At 38.5% G+C, this 21027-nt stretch overlaps 1 protein-coding gene across 4 annotated transcripts; it reads right to left on the bottom strand.

The window, feature by feature from the left end:
• Nucleotides 1-457: 457 nt before the first annotated feature.
• Nucleotides 458-20426, bottom strand: LOC144655630 (uncharacterized). Of its 4 annotated transcripts, none has more exons than XM_078515914.1 (5): nucleotides 19684-20426; nucleotides 12246-19337; nucleotides 3667-3728; nucleotides 2494-2512; nucleotides 458-739 (listed from the first exon to the last, which is right to left on the bottom strand). In XM_078515914.1, exons 1-2 carry the CDS (start codon nucleotides 20270-20272, stop codon nucleotides 15190-15192), a joined length of 4737 nt encoding a protein of 1578 aa, XP_078372040.1. In that variant the 5' UTR covers nucleotides 20273-20426; the 3' UTR covers nucleotides 458-739; nucleotides 2494-2512; nucleotides 3667-3728; nucleotides 12246-15189. The 4 variants fall into 4 exon arrangements, with proteins under 4 accessions (XP_078372040.1, XP_078372039.1, XP_078372038.1 ...); XM_078515913.1 differs by lacking the exons at nucleotides 458-739; nucleotides 2494-2512; nucleotides 3667-3728 and adding exons at nucleotides 9322-9391; nucleotides 10542-10557 and having other exon boundaries at nucleotides 11721-12326; nucleotides 15139-19337; XM_078515915.1 differs by lacking the exons at nucleotides 458-739; nucleotides 2494-2512; nucleotides 3667-3728 and adding exons at nucleotides 9368-9391; nucleotides 10542-10557; nucleotides 11721-11782 and having other exon boundaries at nucleotides 15139-19337.
• Nucleotides 20427-21027: the final 601 nt, after the last annotated feature.

Raw genomic sequence — 21027 nt, 5'->3', positions numbered from 1 at the left:
TTGATTTTTAATAAAATGATGAAAATTTACGTATTGAATAAAACATATCTGACATATCAAAGTGCACGTAAACTTTATTTTGTTTGCAAGCAAATTTTGTGAAAGTGACTCCATCATGATGGGCTGCCATAAACAAATAGCTCAACCCATGACATAAACCATCCCAACAGGACCATCACCCAGTCTCACCCCAAGCCACCCCATAAATTGAAAAAAAATAACTCCTGCACGCTTAGCTATTATTACTTAACTTACTAGAGTTTCCTTATATCTGCAATTAATTTTGAGATTTTCAAAATGACCAGCGGGTTTTTGTGTTGTAGATGCTGTAATGTTTCTACTAAATTAAAAAATGGCAAGTCAAGATATCAGTGTTATGTCAACGTTAAGCACAGCATTTTTATTCATTCACTCTTCGTGTGAATATACGTACACGTACAAGTATTATTGCTGCAATATCTTATGATTAATTAGGAATACACCACGTTACAATCTTTAAAAGTTTGATTGCAAGGCTCGGTGAATTGCTATTTGTAGTAAGTGCAATGCACGTCACGTTCACTTGCCAAGACAGGCTAATGATTTTAAAGTACACACTCCCGTGCATTGCAAATACAAGGGCATGGTCTGCACTGAAAGCCAGGTTGACAAGGAGCAAGGAAACAAGGAGACACTCCAGATTGACAAATTGTTGGCGAATCACAACGGTTGCAAGCAAAACTCGAATGAACACCTCCACCTATTTGACAAATGAAAAACATTATTAGAACATTTTTAAAGTGTTTTATCACAGTACAAGTTCTGTAATAGAAAAAAACAATCCCCGGGAGGGATACATAATCTCCTCCTCCCCGCTCCCCTTCCTCCTCAACTCTGCCCCGACCGGTATTCTTACTACGAAGCACCATAGTTCAGGGCCGTAACCAGACATTTGCCTAGATGAGGCAAGATCTTGCTAGGGGGTTCTCGAGCATGCCATTCAGAAAATCTTGAAATCAAGAAGCTCTGAAACTCTTTCCTCGACATTTTTCATAAGGTATTTCGTGAGAAAAATAAATCTTGTTCAACTTGGGATTGTTTTCCCAACAAAACACATTTAGTTTTTAATTAAGGGTTAAAATCTAGACGGGGCAAGTGCCTCGTCTTGCCTCTTGCTAGTTACGGCCCTGTAGTTAGAGTGTAAAGGTTTCGAATTTTTTATCCAAATCAAATCGTTTTTTTCAAATTTGCTTACCCAGGTCACAAAAATATTCGCCCATCCTACTTTACCACGACCAGTTGAAGTTGCACCAATTTACTACTTCGCCAAGTTCTAGATTTCTATGGGCTTAGACGATAGAAACCCAGAGGGATTTTTTTTAGCATAACCCAGAATCGATTTATTCAACACAACGATCAGTAAAAGTGGTCTATTTATAGTTTTGCTTCGTAATGTCGGCAAATTTACTTGCTTGCACTTCCAGGGCAGTCTATCGAAAATTAGACCACCCTTACGTAGCCAATCAGATTGCGAGTTTCCCTCCTTTGTCGGTCACTGGGTCATGCTAATAATGATTCGTTATTTGCTCCTACCGTTATGCCACTCGTTTTTCAACTGCTTAGTTTATATTTCTCTCGTAATTTAAAGTGCATTTTCAAGAAGTATTTTTTGCATTTGTGGTTTAAATTTGCCAAACTTATGACTGGGTACCTCCACTCATACATACGAATCGCCTTCACTTGCACCAAGATGAAAAAAATAAGTGAATCATTGAAGGTTATTGGTTAAATAAATAAGTTTTAGTGAGTAGTTTTCTGGCGATTTTCCAAGACACTAGGGCAGTATTTGAAAAAGTCTGCAGGCATTACCTTTATGTCCGGGATATGTGTAAACTATTCTATAGACTTTTGTACATTATGCTAGCATTTCTGCAAGCATTTTAGTGAGGCAAAAGCATTGAGCATTATTCGAGCATTTTAGTGGCATTTTCTCGGAGAATTGATTTTTTCCCGAGAAAATAATAAGAAATTATTTTTTCTAGAGAAAATGAGGACTAAAACTCAACTTTCTAGCGATAGTCAAGTACTTTCTGTACTAAGCTTTGTAGATGATTTCGAGGATTGTTTTTTTGGCTGTATTTATGAACTTGTATACGTTGTTGTTGTCACTTGCAACACTTGTACGTTTTTGTTAGTGTTAACAGTTAACACCATGTTAAAAACTTTGAAATTAATTTAAAAAACCGTTTGTATAATGAGCATTATCCGAGCATTTTAGTGACTTTTTTTGGGGGAAGACCGAGCATTTTAGTGGGAAAAATGGAGCATTAAGGTGAAGCATTTTAGTGAGGAAACAAAAGCATAATGTACAAAAGCCTACTACTCTATAACCAGTTCTAGAACTATAATTTTTGGGTTTTCCGTTGATGCCGGTAAATATGTCTTTTGGCCTTTGCCTTTCATAAGCGATGTTTATGACAGCGCTTTTTTTAAATCCAATAAAGTTCATCCTACCTAATACATTGAACGGACGCTGTGGAAAAAATCGATAAGAATGACGTTAGATGGTCATCTGGTTAAAGTTAATACGTTGTTATATCCCCCTCACCCTCCCCAAAACAACACTCATTAATTCCCTAGGGCAACAACGGCTTAAACCTTAAGGCCTGGTTTTCACTAGCGACGCAAGCACAAGCGCAAGGATAACAGCTCTTATTTCACCGTGAAAATGGTTTCGACTCAAGGAAACTGAAGCACAAGCGCATTGCATGTTGATGCTTGTGCTTGTGCTTGCGGCAAGTACAAGCACGAGGATTAAAACGTGTCCTTTTTGCGTGATTGTGCTTGAGCTTGAGCTTGTGCTTGCGTCGCTAGTGAAAACCAAGACACAAGGGCAGTATTTGCTAGTGAAAACCAGGCTTAAATAACACGACTTAAACCAAAAATTGTAAGTTCTTTTAAGTCATGACCAAAAAACGAAGAAGAAATAAAACAAATGATAGACAAACAAGGCAACTTGGGAAACCTGGCTAAACTCCCTTTAATTTGTCCCTTGGGGCCCGTCATTTAGTGCTCATTTTATGCACATGGAAATAATTACAAAGTTGTTTGGTAATTTAATTAAAAATCTGGGCCTGAATGTTAACTTTGTTTTTTGTTTTGCACTGTTTTATAAACTCGGGTAATGGATATCAAATCGGAAGCGGTTGTCTGGATCACTGTCCGATTTGGTACCACGTGATGTGTTTGTCCAAAGATTGATCAATGGGTCATAATTTGCGATAACCGAAATCAATTCATATTCTATCATTTGAAAACCGAGTTTGTTTTTAACCCTAGTAGGTTTTACTTTGAAATTTCAATTTCAAATCGCTCTTGGATGATTCTGAAATATGACCTGCCATTTTTAGCGGAGTGGACACAAGTATTCATGAGCAAAATATGATTTGCAACAAAATCAGTGTCAGACGCTGATGCACATGCGCAGACCATTGTAAGCGGTATCTTTACGTGGCGGACTCTCGGCCAATACATTTTTTTTTCAAAATGTCACGAGTACCTATTAATCATGAATTGCACTCGATTCGTGCTATTTCCTTTACTTATTGCCAAATGAATCTAAATGAAAGAATTGAATAAAGGCCTACAAAAAATGCAAATGAACACAAATCAGACGTAAAATTATACCGGTCCAGCAGATACACAGGCCAAGGAGAACAGCATCAAGATAACAATGGTCTTCATTGTAACTGCATGTACATGCCGAGAAAAAGGAAATACAAAAAAATAATATGAGCTCAGAGAAATAAGCATTATCACTATCATACAACAAAAGGTTCAAATTGAGCACTTTGTAATTCTTTCAGCTTCTTTCGGCCGCAAGCAATGAAGAACGGCAAGAAAATGGTTCAGAAGTATCAATCTTTTACACGAAGTGCAGCTTAAGATATTTCGTACGACTGGTTTGCCATCTTCCACTATTAAATGTTATTTTCTTCTTTTCTCTTTTTGATAATTTATGGGTATTTTGAACTGGCTCATTAAACAGTTAAAACTTATTTTCATTCGCGTTCCGTTTGTCGTACAAGCAATGCTACCTAACTGCGACAGAACAAAAGAGAAATTTAAGGACAATTGGTTTAAAATAGGAAAAGAAAACAAATTTAAATGTACTAATAGACCCGGGTAATAGACAACTGAGTTTAGCGAATTACAAATAAATACCTACGGTCTTACTTTGTTGCACAGTTTTACTTCAAAGATTGTAAGTTGCTTACACTGACATAGCCCTTTCAATACAGCTATGCCGCTATTGTTATAAAGGAAATTAACACAGTTGATGACTTGGCAAAATCGTCCGACAATAGTTATTTCATGTGCGTCATTCTAAAGTGTACAGCTATATTAACCCCCTTCCAGGTTCTCTGAAAATGGTCGTTAGGATACGAAATTAAAATTATATTGGAATCAGCCGGTAGTCTTTGTGCACGCTTATTGGAAAAACCTCTTAAAAGTCGAGAAATTAAAAGTGGTATTTTAAACTGACGAAAAGGGTCGGTTGTAAAAATCATATTCATTCAATGTACCTTTGGCACGTTTAAGAGTCAGTGGGTTTCAGGAGCACTAAGATAGAAAACAGCAGAAAAGGTCTTAGGCTTTAACCAGAAAGAAATACTGTTTGGACTGGGAAACTTACATTAAACGTTTAGTCAACATATTACAAAGATACGCTACGATTCCAAAGTTTATTACTATCACTCTTTTAAAATGGCAGTTTTTAAAACTTTTGAATGCAGGTTCAGTTTATAACACATGGTAAAAAAAACTTGCAGTCAAATGACTAATATATAGTGACTCGTCACTATCCGTTTGTTTTATGCACCATCATTGCGCATGCATTAAAGAAACCCCATTGATAATAATCGTGTCCTTGCCTAAATGTTTGTGAAATGAGTTTATTTTTGGGCAGTTTACCGATATACAAATGTTAACAGGAATAATACAGGACAATTAGCGGCGAAGTGAACGAAGAGCTTTAGTTTATTACACGTATTAAATACGTTGAACTGTGGGGTAATTAAACTGTTAATGACAAATAATTGGCAACAACTTCCGACAAAGATCGTTGTTGTAATTTTTTACGTGCGTTTACGTGCGTGAAAAAAATTAGAGACAATGTATGAACAGCTTGCGTAAATGTGTACGCAAGCCGTTCATACTTTGTTTCTAAATTTTTTCAAGCACGTAAACGCACGTAAAAAATTACGCATCAGTGGAAATCCACCATTATTTTGAAATACAGTTGAACCCCGCTATTTCAAACCGTCAGAAGCAACAAAAAACAAATCGAAATAGCGGGAGTTCGAAAATGACTGAAGGGGAATCCAAAGGAAATGGGTTTTTGTTCGAAATAGCCGGGAATTCGAAATAACCGAGTTCGAATTAGCGGGGTTCCACTGTATACTTAAATATAATCTGTCGGTAAATTAGTAATTAGTATTAGTAAATTAGTTTGCATTTTGGCCCCCATGAAGTTACTACTAGCTGGAAGAGGTCGCAAGTAACCAGAATATATTGGAATCATCCAAGAAAAAAAAAATAATTGTGTAGCAATATCACAGAAGAATGCAATATAAGAAATTTAATTAAATTTAATCTAAAAGAAGATAATCATAAAAAACCCGACTGATTTAAATTTAACTTGATATGACGTCAACTGAAGTACCGTTCGAAGTGACTCATCGCATTTTGCTTAGTTTCGTATTAGCCCTTTCACATCAACAACAAGCACTTCAATTGAATGTGTACGTGTTTTCAAATTATAGAAAACATCCATTATCAGTCCTGTCATGTGTGCTGATACATTTAGGCAGTCGCGTAAATGGAAATCTTGGTGGAGTGTGTGTGTGTGTGTCGGGGGGGGGGGGGGGAGGGGGAAAGGCTTCACAACATGTCACAGAGTACAGCTCGTTTAGCTTCAGGGGCATGTGCACTAGGTCAAATTTTTGCAGGGATACGATGTCCACTCGTGTGAGCAGTGTAGGATTTTGTCGCTGCTGTGACGATGACCCTTCAAATTGTCCTCTGTCTCGACACCGTTTGGGTTTAGAATGTCAAATCCTCTATATTCTCATCATTCTAGGTACATACGCTTTCAAACAGAACATTTCCCAAACTTTTTCCGTTAGATTTCCAGTTTTTAAAAAGTCTTTATCAGTTGCTGCAGTATAAAAATGATATCAACCAATTGTCCAATCATTGCTGAACAAGTTGTGGTCATTTTCGTGACGTTACTTGTCACCATGGCAACAGTATAACCTGTTAAAAACACCCTTAAATTTTGCTTTAAGTGCTTATAATTAACTCAAACACGAGCTCGGTGACCCCCTTTTTTATTATTGAGTAATGACCAGCATATAAAAATGCAGTGGTTTCAGAGCCACCTTAAATTTTCGAAACTTTAAGGTGGCTCTTAAACCACTACGTAGAATCTAAGCACTTAAGCAAAATAAAGTGTGTTTTTAACGGGCTATACTGTTGCTATGGTGACAAGTGACGTCATGAAATAACCAAAGACCTTTTTTAAAAGGGAATCAGTATATTTATTCAATACCATTTTATTCCGTAAAGTTTTAGCGTTGTTCGGCGTACATTTGATTAAAGTATTCGTTGACCCAATACTTCACGTTGTGTATCATATTCTTCACATTTTTTTAATGTGTATTGAATCAGTGTAATAGTGATGCCATTTTCTTTCTTCCTACGCTGTGTAAAATGCTAAATTTTAAAAGAGTGGTAATACAAAACGACTAAGGCAGGGAAAAGTAATGACTTAAAGTAATGACTTAAACCAAACAAGAAAAAATCGTTGGGATTGAGAATAACAAGTACAAGTATGTGGCCCTAAATCCGGACAGCCCTTGGTCCGGACGCTTTCGGTTTATCGTGTATTTTTTCGATAGGAAACAAAGTTTTAAAAAAACTGAACCTTTCCAAAGATTTCTTGACCTGTTTGCTGTCTAAACCTCGCTCGAAGGCTTTTCTGCTAGCGGTGATGTCGAGAATTTCAAGTCGACGTGAAGGTAGGTGAAGTTTGTTTTCGCGATGTTTATTTGTTCATGGGGCCTCAAATTAACTGGTTTTCTATTCATTCCTGTATATCCGAAATGAGCACGCTAAAAGAGGTAATTTTTGCTAGTATTGATGTATAGGAAATATTCTTTCGACTAGTGCAAATAATTTGATTGACCGCTTAAGTTTCCGTCCAAGCTAACGAAATAAAATTTCTAAGTAATTTTCCTGACTAGGTCCTTGGTCCGGACACTGACGGCAACCAAATACAACTTAAAAACTTTTGAAGGTGGCAAGCTAAATAATACTGAAAGAAAAGGAGTCTGACAAAAGATACACCTTTCGTTTTAGTTCTAAGGCATAATAAACTTCATTTTACAGTAACAAAACTTAACGAGGAGTTTTAATTCAAACTTTGCAAATCACGCTCATCATACTCATAAGTAAGCGCTTTACTATATTCACTGTATATTGTTGACGAGACGAAATAAGGCTCTCTTCCATAAAATTTTTATTTCATTTTTCTGAATTTCACTAAAATATATTAAAAATGTGCAAGAAGCTTCGTTAAATTGGAGTTTGGACAAATGTTGCGTAAATATTGCGTGCTGTCCGGACCAAGGACCCGCTGTCCGGACCAAGGGCCGTCAAACCGAACCACCGTTTTCGATATTACAGAGTAATCGAGTAAGTACAGAAGCTGTTGTCTTTTCACATGTTAGCTGGATGTCACGGTAACTTACAGGACAAATCTCAGCTCACTGCTCTTCTTCTGAGCTGAGAAATACACGTTCGCGTCTTTTTCGTCCGGACCAAGGGCCACATACTGTACCGAAAATTTACTGACCCCAAAATATTCGTGCCCTTGCCAATAACTGGGGTTGTAGTAGAACAAACAGCTTCAGTTTATTGCACGTATTTTACGGTGAGCTGTGGGAGTAATGTTATTACTATAACAGGTTTACTGTTTCAGCATAACCTAGAGACAGAACCATTCAACAAAAAGTTCAGCGAAATTGTGATTAAATTGTGATTTTGGCAATTTTACTTGAGCGCGCTCCAGGGCAGTCTATTTAACAATTAGACGGCAAGCTCGAGGTTTCTATCGGCTGATAGTTGGCGAGAGGTGTAGCCAATCCGATTGTGCGATTACCTAATAGACATCAGTGGGTTATGCTAACGAAAGTTAGACCGTTCTCGCGTCATAGCCGATCAGATTGCCAGTTTACCTAAGGGGATGTTTATATGATACCCGAACGACTTTCGGTTCTCTCTACCAGAAAATGTCATACCGGAACGCGTCATACTGGCACAAGTTCACTCCGATTGCTGCACTGAAGAGAGAATCTCGCAACAGTATCATGTAAACGAAGAACAGTCACTCGCTTTGATATACAATAGGCCTCTCGGTGTACGTTTAACGCATGCGTAAGTTTCGTCAATCCAAAATGGCATCGTTACGTTGAACATGAGATGATGAGAAAACAGACGCATTTCTTATAGCATGTAAACGCCACACGAAATCGGTATGTCATCCTGGTATGAAACTCACGCCGGGCGCAGGTTTTCTCGTGTAAACACTTCCTAGTAGTTGGTCACTAAGTTATGCTTGTGATCTATAGTGGGTGCGAGCAGACTGCAAGGTTTTTCTTCCAACAGTGGGTCATTGGCTTTTGCTAACAATCGATGGAAGACAGCTAACTCCGTAGTCTATCAGATCTGCTAGCATTTTGCTAACAGTTAGCCACTGCGTTGTACTAAAATATTATATGGAATATCTGCTTTTCTCTGTGAATGTATTTAAAATCTGTATTAAGTTCCGTAATGATCAAATCAAGATTGTAATTATTGTTTTCAACCTTATCTGAGCTATAATAACTTAATTTAATTTTGAGAGTTTCAAAATGACTTCGGGTTTTTGTGCTGTAGACACTGCAATGCCTCACTAAATAAAAAATGAAAACACAAGATCATCAGTGTTATATATGTCAATGTTTAATCACAGCGTTTTATTTATTCACTCTTCATGTGAATGAACGTAAACGTGTATAGCTGTATTACCTACTGGTTAGTTAAAAATACACCACGTCTTTTAAGTTTAAATTACGAGGCTCACTGAAGTACTTTTTGTAGTACATGTTACGTTTTCTTGCCTAGACAGGTTATATGCTAAGTACATAAGTTCAGTGTTTTTTTATGCACTCCCGCGCAAAGCAATTGCAAGAGCATGGTATGCACTTAAAACCAGGATCACAAGGTTTAAGGTGACAAGGAGAATATCGGACTCCACGACAGTTTGCTGGCAGTTGACAATCGTTGCAGCTTCCACCCAGGGTAAGCCCTGCAAGTTGACATATGGAAAACATTATATATAAGCTTAAACATATTTAAAGTGTACAAGTTCTGTAGTAAAAACCAATCGCCTGGAGGGGATCCATCGGCTTAATAATTCCCCCTCCTGATTCCCGCCCCGTGCCCGTTATTAGCATTACTTTCTTTTACAAAACACCGTAATTAGTAAAAAGGTTTCGAGGCCTTTTCCTAGGGCAGTCTATCGAAAATTAGTAGAAATTAAAAACTCAATCGTGTTCTATTGGAAACCCGCTTACCTGATTGGCTATATAGTACATATAGTAATTTATTCTTATTTTTTAACTTTGGCTCTCCAATTGTTTTCACTTTAGGCAATAGAGTTTTTCTATCGAGGAGCTATCGGCTGATATTTAGTCCGAGAAGCGGGCCTCGAGGACTAAAGCTCGGCTTACACTGGCAATTACTATGTAAACTGGCCTTAATGCGCTACCGCTAGCTTTAAGAACATCGAATTTCCAAGGGGCAACAATCAGACCGATAGTTCCGAGACAAACACTCTATTGTTTATATTGTTCACCACTTAATCTTCTTTCGCGCCGCCATTCAAAAGCGAGCATCTTGAGTTTTTTTAACACTCATAGGGATTTTGCTGCATTTGTGGTCAAAATTCATGTGAATTCAAGATTCGCGTCTTTTGAATGGCCGCGCGGAAGAAAATTTAAACAATACGAGCAACGCATCTTTAAAAACCTGGCAAGTTTTTTCATTTGTTATTTTCGCGTGTTTATTACTCCTTTTTTATTTTTTTTACGTTAGTAAACTTTTAATTTGAGGTTTTCTTCAATTTCAATGTAATCAAAAAAAGACTTACGTGACGTTGCTCTTTAAATAGTGATGGATTACCTTCGCTCGTACATAGAATGTGCCATCAATAGCACCAAATGCAAGATCAAGAAATAAAGTGAATAATTAAAGATAGAGCAATTTGGAATTAATTTTCCGCAATTTTCCAAGACACAAGTTTAGTATCTGGGAATGTCTGCATGCATAACTTATATGTGAAAAACCCCTTAACAAAAAGTACTAGACCATTATTTTTGAGGTTTCCATTGAGGTAAATGTTTCCGAATTGATGTTTATGATAACGCCTCTTAAAATCCAAACAAAGTTTATCGTACCTGTTTCGAGCGGACGCTGTGGAAACAAAATAAGAGGGACATTAGATTATCATCAACGTAACTTACGTTATTATATCCCCCGACAAAACTCGCTAACTCCCTAGGGCAACAACAGCTTGAACCGTGGACTCGCTGCGGCAGATTTGTAAGTGCCCCGTGGGCCGAGAGTTTATAAAGAGCTTCAGAAAACAGAAATTTTATGGGGGTTTATAGGTCATGGCCACAACAAAACGCTTTCAAATAAAAAAGAGAAGAAATAAAACAATTGATAGACAACAAAAGCCGCTTTAGATACATTAATAATCTTAGCGACTTTTGCAAGGAGTCTTGGGGAAAAAAAGGAAAACTCACTGTGTGCTGAGACCAGTCCGGGGCCAGTCTCGAGACAACTGTGAAATTCTGAGGACAATCTTTCAACCAAGGCACTATTCTCAAAAGGGGTTTATTTATTTTATTACCTTCCAATAAAGTTTTGCATCGCGCTTTATCGAGGTAAAAAGGAAGAAACCTGCAGTGATAATCACGGCGTATATTGTGTTTGTAATTATGCAAGTTGTTTGGTTTTACGAAATTTGATTTGATTAAAACTTTGGCCCTGAAAGTTAACTTTTGTTCGTTTTTTTTTGTACTTCTCTATAAAATCGGGCGACAGATATTAATACGGACGGGGTATATTGTCTGGATACCGATCGTCCGATTTTGAACCACGTAATGGGTTTTGTCCAATGAGAGCGCGCGGAAATTAAAAAATTAAAATTAAAATTGCGAAAACCGAGTTCAATAATAATTGTATCATCTGATAACTGAGTTTGTATTTAATCTAGTAGATTAAACTTTCAAATTTTTATTTCAAATCGCCCTTCGATAATTTTGAAAAATGACCTGCCATTTTTAGAGGAGTGGACACAAGTATGCATGAGCAAAATATGATTTGCAACAAAATCAGTGTCAGGCGCTGATGCGAATGAGCAGACCATTGTTAGCGGCATCTTTACGTGGTGAACACTCGGCCAATACATTTTTAAGAATTTTCAAAATGTCACGGAGTACCTATTAATCATGAATTGCACTCAAATCGTGCTATTTCCTTTAATAATTGCCAAATGAATCAAAATGAAAGATTTGAATAAAGGCCTACCAAAAAATGCAAATGAAAACAAATCAGACGTAAGAACATACCGGTCCAGCAGATACATACGCCAAGGAGAAAAGCATCAAGATAACAATGGTCTTCATTGTAACTACATGTACAGAGAAATAGGAAATACAAAAAAAATATGAGCACAGAGAAAGAAGCAATCTCACTATCATACTACCAAAGGTTCAAATTGGGCACATTGCAATTATTTCTGCCGCAAGCAATCAAGAACAGTCAGAAAATGATTTTGAAGAATTACTCTTTTGCGTGGAGTGCATCTGAAGATATTTCGTTAAGATCGGTTTGCCAGCTTCCACTGGTAAAATGTAATTTTTTCCTTTTCCCCTGGAATGAAGTTATTTATTTTTGATAGTTTTAAGCTATTTTGAACTGGCCCATTGAACAATAAATTTTTTTCATTCAGTTTCCGTTTTTCGTACAAGCAATGCTTTCTACCTGCGACAGAACACTGAAACTTACAGACACTTGGTTAAAAAGAAGAAAAGAAAGCAAATTCTAAGGTACTAGATGAAAAAACGGTTAGCGCATCACAAATAAATACTTACGGTTTTAGTTTGCAACACTGTTTTACTCCCAAGATTGTTAACACAGCTCCCGGACACAGCCTTTTTAATACAGCAAGGTCGCTAATATTGTATGGGAAATTAATGACTTAGCAAAATCTTCCGACAAAGATTCTTTCTTTTGCGTCATTCTCAAGTGTACAGCTACCTATTAACCCCCGTCTAGGTTCTTTAAAAATGGTCGTTAGAATACGCCAAATAAAACTATATTGGAATCGTCTAGTACTCTTTGCGCGCATTACACATTGGAAAAGCCAGGCAGTTCCTCCTAAAAGTCGAGAAAAGTAGGCAATTTAAACTGACGAAAAGGGTCGGTTGTAAAAATCATGGTCATTCAATGCACCTTTGGCACGTTTAAGATTCAGTGGGTTCAGGAGCACTAACTAGGATAGGAAACAGCAGAAAAGCTGTTAGGCTTCAATCAAACAGAAGGGAAATATCATTTGGACTGGGAAATGGTATATTTATTTAACATTTAGTCAACATATTACAAAGATGCGCTACGATTCCAAAGTTTATAACTATTGCTCTTTTAAAATTAAATGGCTGTGATTCTATAACTTTTACAATTCAAGTTCAGGTTAAAACATAAGCAAAAAACTTACGATCTGAAATGACCAATAGTGACTCGTCACGATTCACTTGTTTAATGCACCATCATTGCGCATGCAATAAAGAAACCCGAGTGTCAATAATCGTGTTCGTGCCTAATTGTTTGTGAAACGAATGTAATTTTTGCGCTTTTTAATTTGCGTGTTAACAGGTATAATACGGGGCAATTAGCGGTGAAGTAAACGAACTCTTCAGTTTATTACACGTACTTTACGTTGAGCTGTGGGGGTAACTTAACTTTTAATAACAAATAATTGGCAAAAACTTCCGACAAAGATGAAGTATACTAATAAATCTGTCGGTAAACTAGTAATAAGTATTAGTAAATTAGTTTACATTTTGGCCCCCATGAAGATACTAGCTGGAATGGCAAGTAAATTATATTGGAATCATCCAAGAAAAAATTCTGAATGCAATATAAGAAATTTAGTTTTGAAAAGAAGATAATCAAAGAAGACAGGACTGTTTTAAATTTAACTTGATATGAGGTCGACTAAAGTATTACTTGGAGTGATTCATCGCATTTTGCCTAGTTCCGTATTAGCCCTTTGATCGTCAACAACAACCACTTCAATTGAATGTTTGTTTTCAAATAAAGAAAACATCCATGATCTAAACTGCACTTTCTCTGGTCGTTTAATCTCATCTTATCTGGTCATTTCATACACTGAGATCTAAAACAAAATCGCACGAACGAAACTACGAGGCTTCATCAGGCGATTTCCGATCCAAAAGGCTTTGTAACTCAATTTATGAACGTCCCATCGTGTGCGCTGATACATTTAGGCTCGTGTAACAGTAAAAATCTGGGTTGTGTGAGTGTGTGTGTGTGTGTGTGGTGGGGGGGGGGGGGGGGGGGAATTTGCCTTCACAACCTGTCACAAGGAGTACAGCTCGTTTAGCTTCAGGGCCATGTGCACAAGGTCAAATTTTTGCAGGGATAGTGGTTTTATGGTTTTGTCGCTGCTATGATGATACCCTTCAAAATGACCTCTGTCTCGACACCCTTTAATTTAGGGTTTAGGTTGTCAATTTCTCCACATTCTAGGTACACAAGCTTTTAAATAAAACAAATCCCAAACTATCGTTAGATTTCCATTTTTCAAATGCTTTATCCGCTCGGTATGTAGCCTTGATAGTCGTCATTTCGATTCCATACCACCACTTAGTCGTTTCGCTGATGACAAATTAGCAACAGCTTATCTCTGACAAAACTTGCGGATGCTACGTTAATTAATGCGACGTGTGGTCTTTGTGCAAGAAAGCGACGTTTACCCACTAATGAGCACAATCTTATCTTTGCTCTACGTCAATACTGATCTTTATTTTTTTATGCACAGTAGCTATAAACATCAGCATTTATATAATAAAAAAACTGGCTCACGGAAAAGCCGTGCATCCTAAAAAGCTATAAAAAAACATACGCGCTTTTACTATACTACTGGATTATTCAACACAGAAATAACTTCTAAAACAGCCATAACTGCTTCTTTTTTATAGCAAGTTCCTAAACGCGGTCACTGTTAAGTATAGTTAACAGTCGATTGCCTTACTGAAGTAGATTAAAGTGCAGCAGTCATGTTCAATTGCATAAATAAAACCAGACTTCCACTGACAATTAGTTACAATTCACTGAATGAGAAATACTCTGACAAAATATAGCGACTGAGACTTTTCATTGATAATCAAGCACGGTCCAGTAATATCAACGGCTCATTTGGGGCTGATGAAGGGGTTTTCCCGAAACATTTCGCTGTTTTTCAAGAACTATTTAGCCGTTTTTGAACACATTATTTACACGAATTGAAAGCTAAAGTGCCACACTGCAACACTCTATTTATTTTCTACGGTCCAGTAATGTCTATTGACAAAGAACCTTCGACAAAATTATCAAAACTGTGTGTTTGTACACAGGTAAATTGTGGCTTCAATAATATCTCCTAAAACTTTTTAATTTCCTTGAGTGCTCCAGAGGTTCTAAGTCGATTCTAAGGTTCTACAAAGGTTGTTATTAACATATTCTCGTAATGCAGTTATCAGTCTTAGCTAATGCAAAATCAGTACGTAATGCAGTGCTCCACTAACGTTGCGTCGTCGACTCTTGCCATCGCTGCAGTGTCAGTGACAGAAAATCAAGATGAAGACGAGGGCATCATGTTTCACGGTAAACAGCCTTCAAGAGGTGTAAGACATTTTCGATGTGCATGTCCATGTATACCCGGGTGTAAAAGAGCATGCAAATCATTGAAGAAAGATATCTTACCTCTCTCTCGACAATGCGCAACTGTGTTTACGTAAATGGTTTTTAGCAGTCTCACCACTTTTGTACCGGTGGAAATTCATGAGTGAATATTCGAAGAGTTTTGCCATCTTTGAATGCCGCCCAACAGTATAATTTCTTGGTGAAGGACATACTCACTCCCATCATTCCAAACTCCATCACTAAATGATAGATTTGTGGTTTAAAACTAAAATCGAAATAAACATGATGGCTGCGATCATAAATCCTCATAGTGGCTTTATTTGGATCCTGGTCATTAGTGACGAGTCCTCTCATATCTATAATGTCACGAAACGGACCGGAATCCTCTATGGTTTGTACTTTCACAACAAAACGGCTTCCGTCTCTTGGAGGAGGGGAAGCATAGTCTGGGCCAGAAGGTTCGAGACCAGGATATGCCTTCCAGACCGTCGAATACCCAGTCACAGGCACCGAAACTTCTATGGCGTTTTTCTTCCCACTAGCTTTGCAGATGTACTTGTGTTTGCCCCAGTGCAGCTTCTGACATTTTCTTCCACAGTACCTTGCTGTCATGCAACTTTTGCAAGATTTCAATGCAATATTACGTCGTAGACAAAAACCGCAGTATGCTTTTAGTGTGGCTGTTTCAATGTTTTGCTGTCCATGGTCATTTCGAAGACATTCATTGGACTTAAACACTGCCGAAACCATGTTAGGAAAGGCCATGTTTGCCTCCAAACGATCATATGGATCGCAAATCATTGGTCCTAGACTCTTGAAATACACGTGCAGTTCAGGTGGAAATGAATTACGTTCAGACGAGCGAAGTCCTTCGTAAAAAGCTGGGCCACAATTATCATGGATAAAGTTGTTTTCAACCACGCAGGGTGGCTTTCCTGGACTTTGGTTGCTGACTATGATGCCACCCATTTTGTTATTACAAATCTCGTTGCGTCTATAGTGGCCACCAGAATTGTTGTGTACACAAACTCCCCACCAATAGTTTTCAAATATCATGTTTTCCTCAATGAGGACATCATTGATATTCAATGTAGCGCGGATGCCAAAAGTGCCATTGTGGAAAATCTTACACTTCCGGATGATTACCGTGGGAGACATAGACCCAGGAACACCACCTACGGCAACACCATCGTATTTGTTGTCGTAGATCTCGGAACCAGTTATTATCGCTCCCTTTGCTGAAACATCCTGTACTGGACCTTCATCAATCCAAATTCCTCTCGTATTTCCATAGATGTGGCATTTACGAACCATTAAACTTCCTTTATTAAACACTCTTATCCCGAAGGCGTATGGGTCAGTTTTACCATTTCCACTAATGTGAGATTTTACCAGTACGGCTGACGAATCGGACCCCGCCACAACTATTCCACTACCGTCGCTATCCTTGACTGTGCATTCCAGAAATGTTGCAGCTCCTTTAATTGATATCACTGGCATGTCTGATGCTGCGTTCAGAAAACTGCATTTATGAAACTGAACCTTTCCATCCCGTTCAACAAAAATTGTTTCTTTTGCGGATAAAGTGATGCTTTGAAAGAAACATTTTTTAAAAAAGAAAATCGCATCACATGTTATTGTTACGTCTGGTTCAGTACTAAGGGCAGTCAATGTGGTGTCTACAATAGCATTTGAACCCTTGAGTGTGTATAACGTTTCACCAGTTATGATGTCCTTACAACGTTCTACATCTGGTATTTCATACTGGCCATTTCTTATCAGAAGCGCTTTCTTCCTCAAACGTTGGCTCTTGTTTCGTATTAAAGATTGTTGTAGTGCTTCTGAAGATTCAACAACTTCCCAGTTTCCATCCAGATCTTGGAATACGTTTCTAAAGGCCTCATAACCACGACAACAATTTGCTTCATAATAATAGGCAATGGCTGCGGAACATAAGGCAGGAAGCATTATTCCAAGTCCATTTAGGGCCAAAGCTTTCCTTGAGTATCCTTTCCAGCAGTTGGGCATAATGTTAATATACCTTTCAGAATCTTGAAAACATTGTTCAAACTTTCCTAGTTTGAGATAGGCGGTTGCTCTATTGTTTAGTAAGCGTGGGTCAAGGTTTCCTGTTCCCTTGCTTGCTTCAATAGCTTTAGTGTAGGTCTCCACTGCTTCATTAAAATGACCATCTTTGAAAAACGAATTCCCTTGCAAACGGATCGCATCTATGTCAGCCGTTTCACAATTTTCATTCGCCCCAAACTTCGTTTCATTTTGGGGCTGAGATGAGTACAAGATAGTTTTCTGCAACATTTGTGAAAGGGGCAGAGTATGTGGAAACAACTTCTCTAACTTGCCCAAGGGAAGGGCCATACTATCACTTGTACACGCGTCCAAAACTTGAAGTGCAAATCGTTCCGCTTCCTTGGCTTCCTCTTGGTGGCCATGCACGCTTAATTGCACGGCATTTTCATAAATAACACGAGACGTCTCACGAGTTAAAACAATTTTTTTGACTTCTCGTGCAATGTGCTGCTGATCCAGAAATGACATTACATGCTGTTGCAGTTCAGACGCATGACTGGTTAACTTGGACCACAGATGGAACATCGAGGGATCAGCCACAGACGCGGATGCTTGTTCTTGCACATTCCAGGCAACATCCGTCAGGACTTGATCTGGTGATGGGCAGCCCTGAAAGGCCAGATGAAGAAGTCGAATCGCTTTAAGCAATGATGACGCAGTTTCTTCAATAGTCATTCTATTACGAATGACCTCCTGAACCAGACGGTGCAAGCCAAGGGATCTCGAGGTTTTCCTCTGAAAAAGTGAAAACTTGGCCAAAATTTCCACAATGTGATGTTTCATGAGAGGAAGCCAAGAACTTTGGTCCGATGGATCTTCCACAGAAAGCAGTTGATGGTTGATTAGTTCTTCTTGGATCTCATCTGGGGCCAGAAATGCAGCCGCTTGCACAAAACGGGATGCCAATTCTCCATGTGCTGACTTCTTGACGTATTCAAAGTTTAAAAGCCATGTCGTATGAACCGCCAGGCGGCTCTGGGACTTGTACTCCCACGATGGCTTAGCCGGATGTTGACTCAAGAGTTTTATTCGTTGGCTTCTGTATTCCTCCAGGTACGCAAAAATGGGGCACTGAAGGGCTTTGATATGTGCACCAGCTTGTTCTAAAGCTAGAGGCAGGCAACCGAGTTCATTTACCAGCTCATTTAGCACTTCTTCTTGTCCAGTAATACAATCGACACTACATCGAGTAGCAAGAAACATCTTTGCCTCATCTTCTGTAAAGGAGAAAACATCAACACAGCAAGATAGCTCAAGATCTAGGTATTGACTTATCTCTCTTTTCTCACGTCTTGTTGTTAGTAGGAGATGACCTTTTGCCTGTCGTTTCCACCTTCCAGACAAAACTTTCTGCATTTGGTCAGAGAGGTTAAGTTGGTCTACATCGTCAAGAACCAGTAACCAGGGTTTCGTCTGCTTTGAGATCCACGTTAAAACGTCAGACAAGGTCAAATCGAAAGAATTTGCCCGTATTTCTAAACGCAGAGCTAGGTCATTCACAGTGTTTTCAAACTTTCTGTCATCCTCCATGGAGAACCAAAAAACCCCTCCCTCATACTCGAATTTACGTTTCCATGCAAAGTTAGCTGCCAAGGTGGTCTTACCGCTTCCACCAAGTCCGCAAATGGCAGCCATCTTCAGTTCCCCGTCGCTTTCAAATGTCAGGCATCTTTCGAGAATTTTCATTTCGTTTTCTCTTCCTGTGAACCACTTGTTTTGTTCTGGAGCATCGAAAACTATCTGTTTGTGATCTTCGGAAGTTGATACAATATCAATCGCTGTCTTCAGCTGCTCCAAATCATTTTGCATTTTTGAAGTTTTGACTTCCAAAGTTTTACAGAAGCTTTCAACTTGTTCTTGTTTCATTTGCAATTGTAATTCTGTTTCCCTTAGAAGTTCTTTCTGTTCCTCATCCTTCGCACTGACTTCTTCTTTCATGACTTCATGACTGTGCTGAAGCTCTTGACATCTTCGTTCGAGACACGACTGCTTTTCTTGAAGTAAGACTACGCCTTTGTCAAACTCAGACTTGAACAATTCAATAGTAGCACGTACCTTAGTATCTTCGTTTTCTTTGTAGTCGTCCAATGCGTCAGACAGTCCTTGGACTTGCTTACGTATGATATCAAGAAGAGCATCATCGAGTGGTTTACCGAGGCACATATCCAATCCTGTGGAAATAATAAAAGCAGCCAAGCACACATAAGGCAAATGACGACTCAGTACTTTCTTTAGTTTAATAATGGTTAGGGCTAGTGCTCCATCAGATTTGATAATAACTGTGCACTTTTCTAAGTGGTATAAGTTAAATATTATTTAAACTAGAATCTTTGTCTTGTGCAGAATTTATGCCTGGGTCTACCAACTTTTTCAAACACCGCCTGCTTAGACTGGTGTTTTGACAAAGTTTAATAAAAGTAGATAAAAGCGCTTAGTAACTCCTTGCAAACAGCTCATTTATCAGCAAGTCTAACTGCATGTAAAATATCCCAAAATGTACTCTGTTTTCTGACTTACCTTGTGTCTTCCATAGTCTGAGTTCACCCAAAATTCTCGTTTCATCGGCAGGCGTAAATCTCAGGTTTGCGACCAAGGCTTCCATGAGATCGAAGCAATTATCGTAAAATGCTTCTGTCCATGCTGCAAAGTCACAGTGCGCCCATGTATTACGTACGTTAGACCTCACATCTTCAGCAAACGGTTTTGCAGAGGTAAATGGTGGTGCGCCACAAAGGACAGCCAAGGCTGCTGAAGCATCAAATGAACTGTCAAATGCATTAAAATGTGCCATGAAAGGTTTCATAAACAGCTTAGCTAAAGACACTTCATCCTTCACACAGTAGTCATAATGACGTGGGCTTGGATGCGAGGCGGCGTTATTGTTGATGCTTCCATAGTTCAGCTTCAATGCGCTTGGTGGCATTGTTTTCTGGTGAGCTGCGTATGTCTGCTTGTCTATTCCAAAGTTTCGCACCATATGTTGGTAGAATGGCGTCATTTCGTTTTTAACCTTATCTCTGAGACAAGGAGTGAGTACATTTTGAAGAGCAATGCCCACCACTAACCACCGTCGCTGCTCCAAGGATGTCCCGGATGCGGAAGCCATATCTGTGCTGCCTTATCGCCTTGTCAGTTTAAGTACAAGTCGGATTTGCGATTTTGATGATTTCCTACGAGCAAGGAAATAATCAACAGAAATGGTTGAACGGCTGAAACTGGAAGGGTCGACATGCTTTTTGTTTAAAATAGTCCCTATAACCTCGTTTTGTATGGTAGTTAAAAGAAATTAAGAGGACTCTACGGGAAATGTTTTTCCTCTGAGCCTCTGCGAGAATTTTTTTTTCTTTCTAAGAATAATAATGGAGGTCATACAGCGACCTTTTGGGATTTGATAGGCAGTGGCTGTAAAATATAATGCCCCCTCTTCATCATAAATTTGTACCCTGACTCCCTTTGTAATCCTAAATTTTTGATATTCCCCCCCCCCCCCCAAAAAAAAAAAGTGATGACAATCAACTTATCAAGCTGGCGCTAAATTTTGAATATCAGACAAAATTGCAGTTTAGTGAAAATAATAGTATTGCTAGAAGGGGCCACGATTGTAAGTGAGGGTCAACTGTGTTTGCAATCATATAATTGGTGGAATTGATTTGATGCTGTTCATTACATAAAAAATGTAGTGATGTCCGGGGGTATGTACCCCTGGGAAAATTTTTTTATTTTCAGAACCCCAGAAACACTTTTGTAGGTATTCTGGTAGAAGTTACACACTAATAATGATGCCATCATACAACACTAAAAAGTACATGTAATTATTTTGATTCCCCCCCTTTCACAGCAATTGTTTTCACATTACCCCCC

This window comes from Oculina patagonica, chromosome 5, assembly GCF_052425735.1.
Source record: "Oculina patagonica isolate OP01 chromosome 5, crgOcupat, whole genome shotgun sequence".
Classification (NCBI taxonomy): domain Eukaryota; kingdom Metazoa; phylum Cnidaria; class Anthozoa; order Scleractinia; family Oculinidae; genus Oculina; species Oculina patagonica.
Note: the sequence above shows the minus strand (reverse complement) of the source record. Positions and strands in the feature narration are given on the sequence as shown.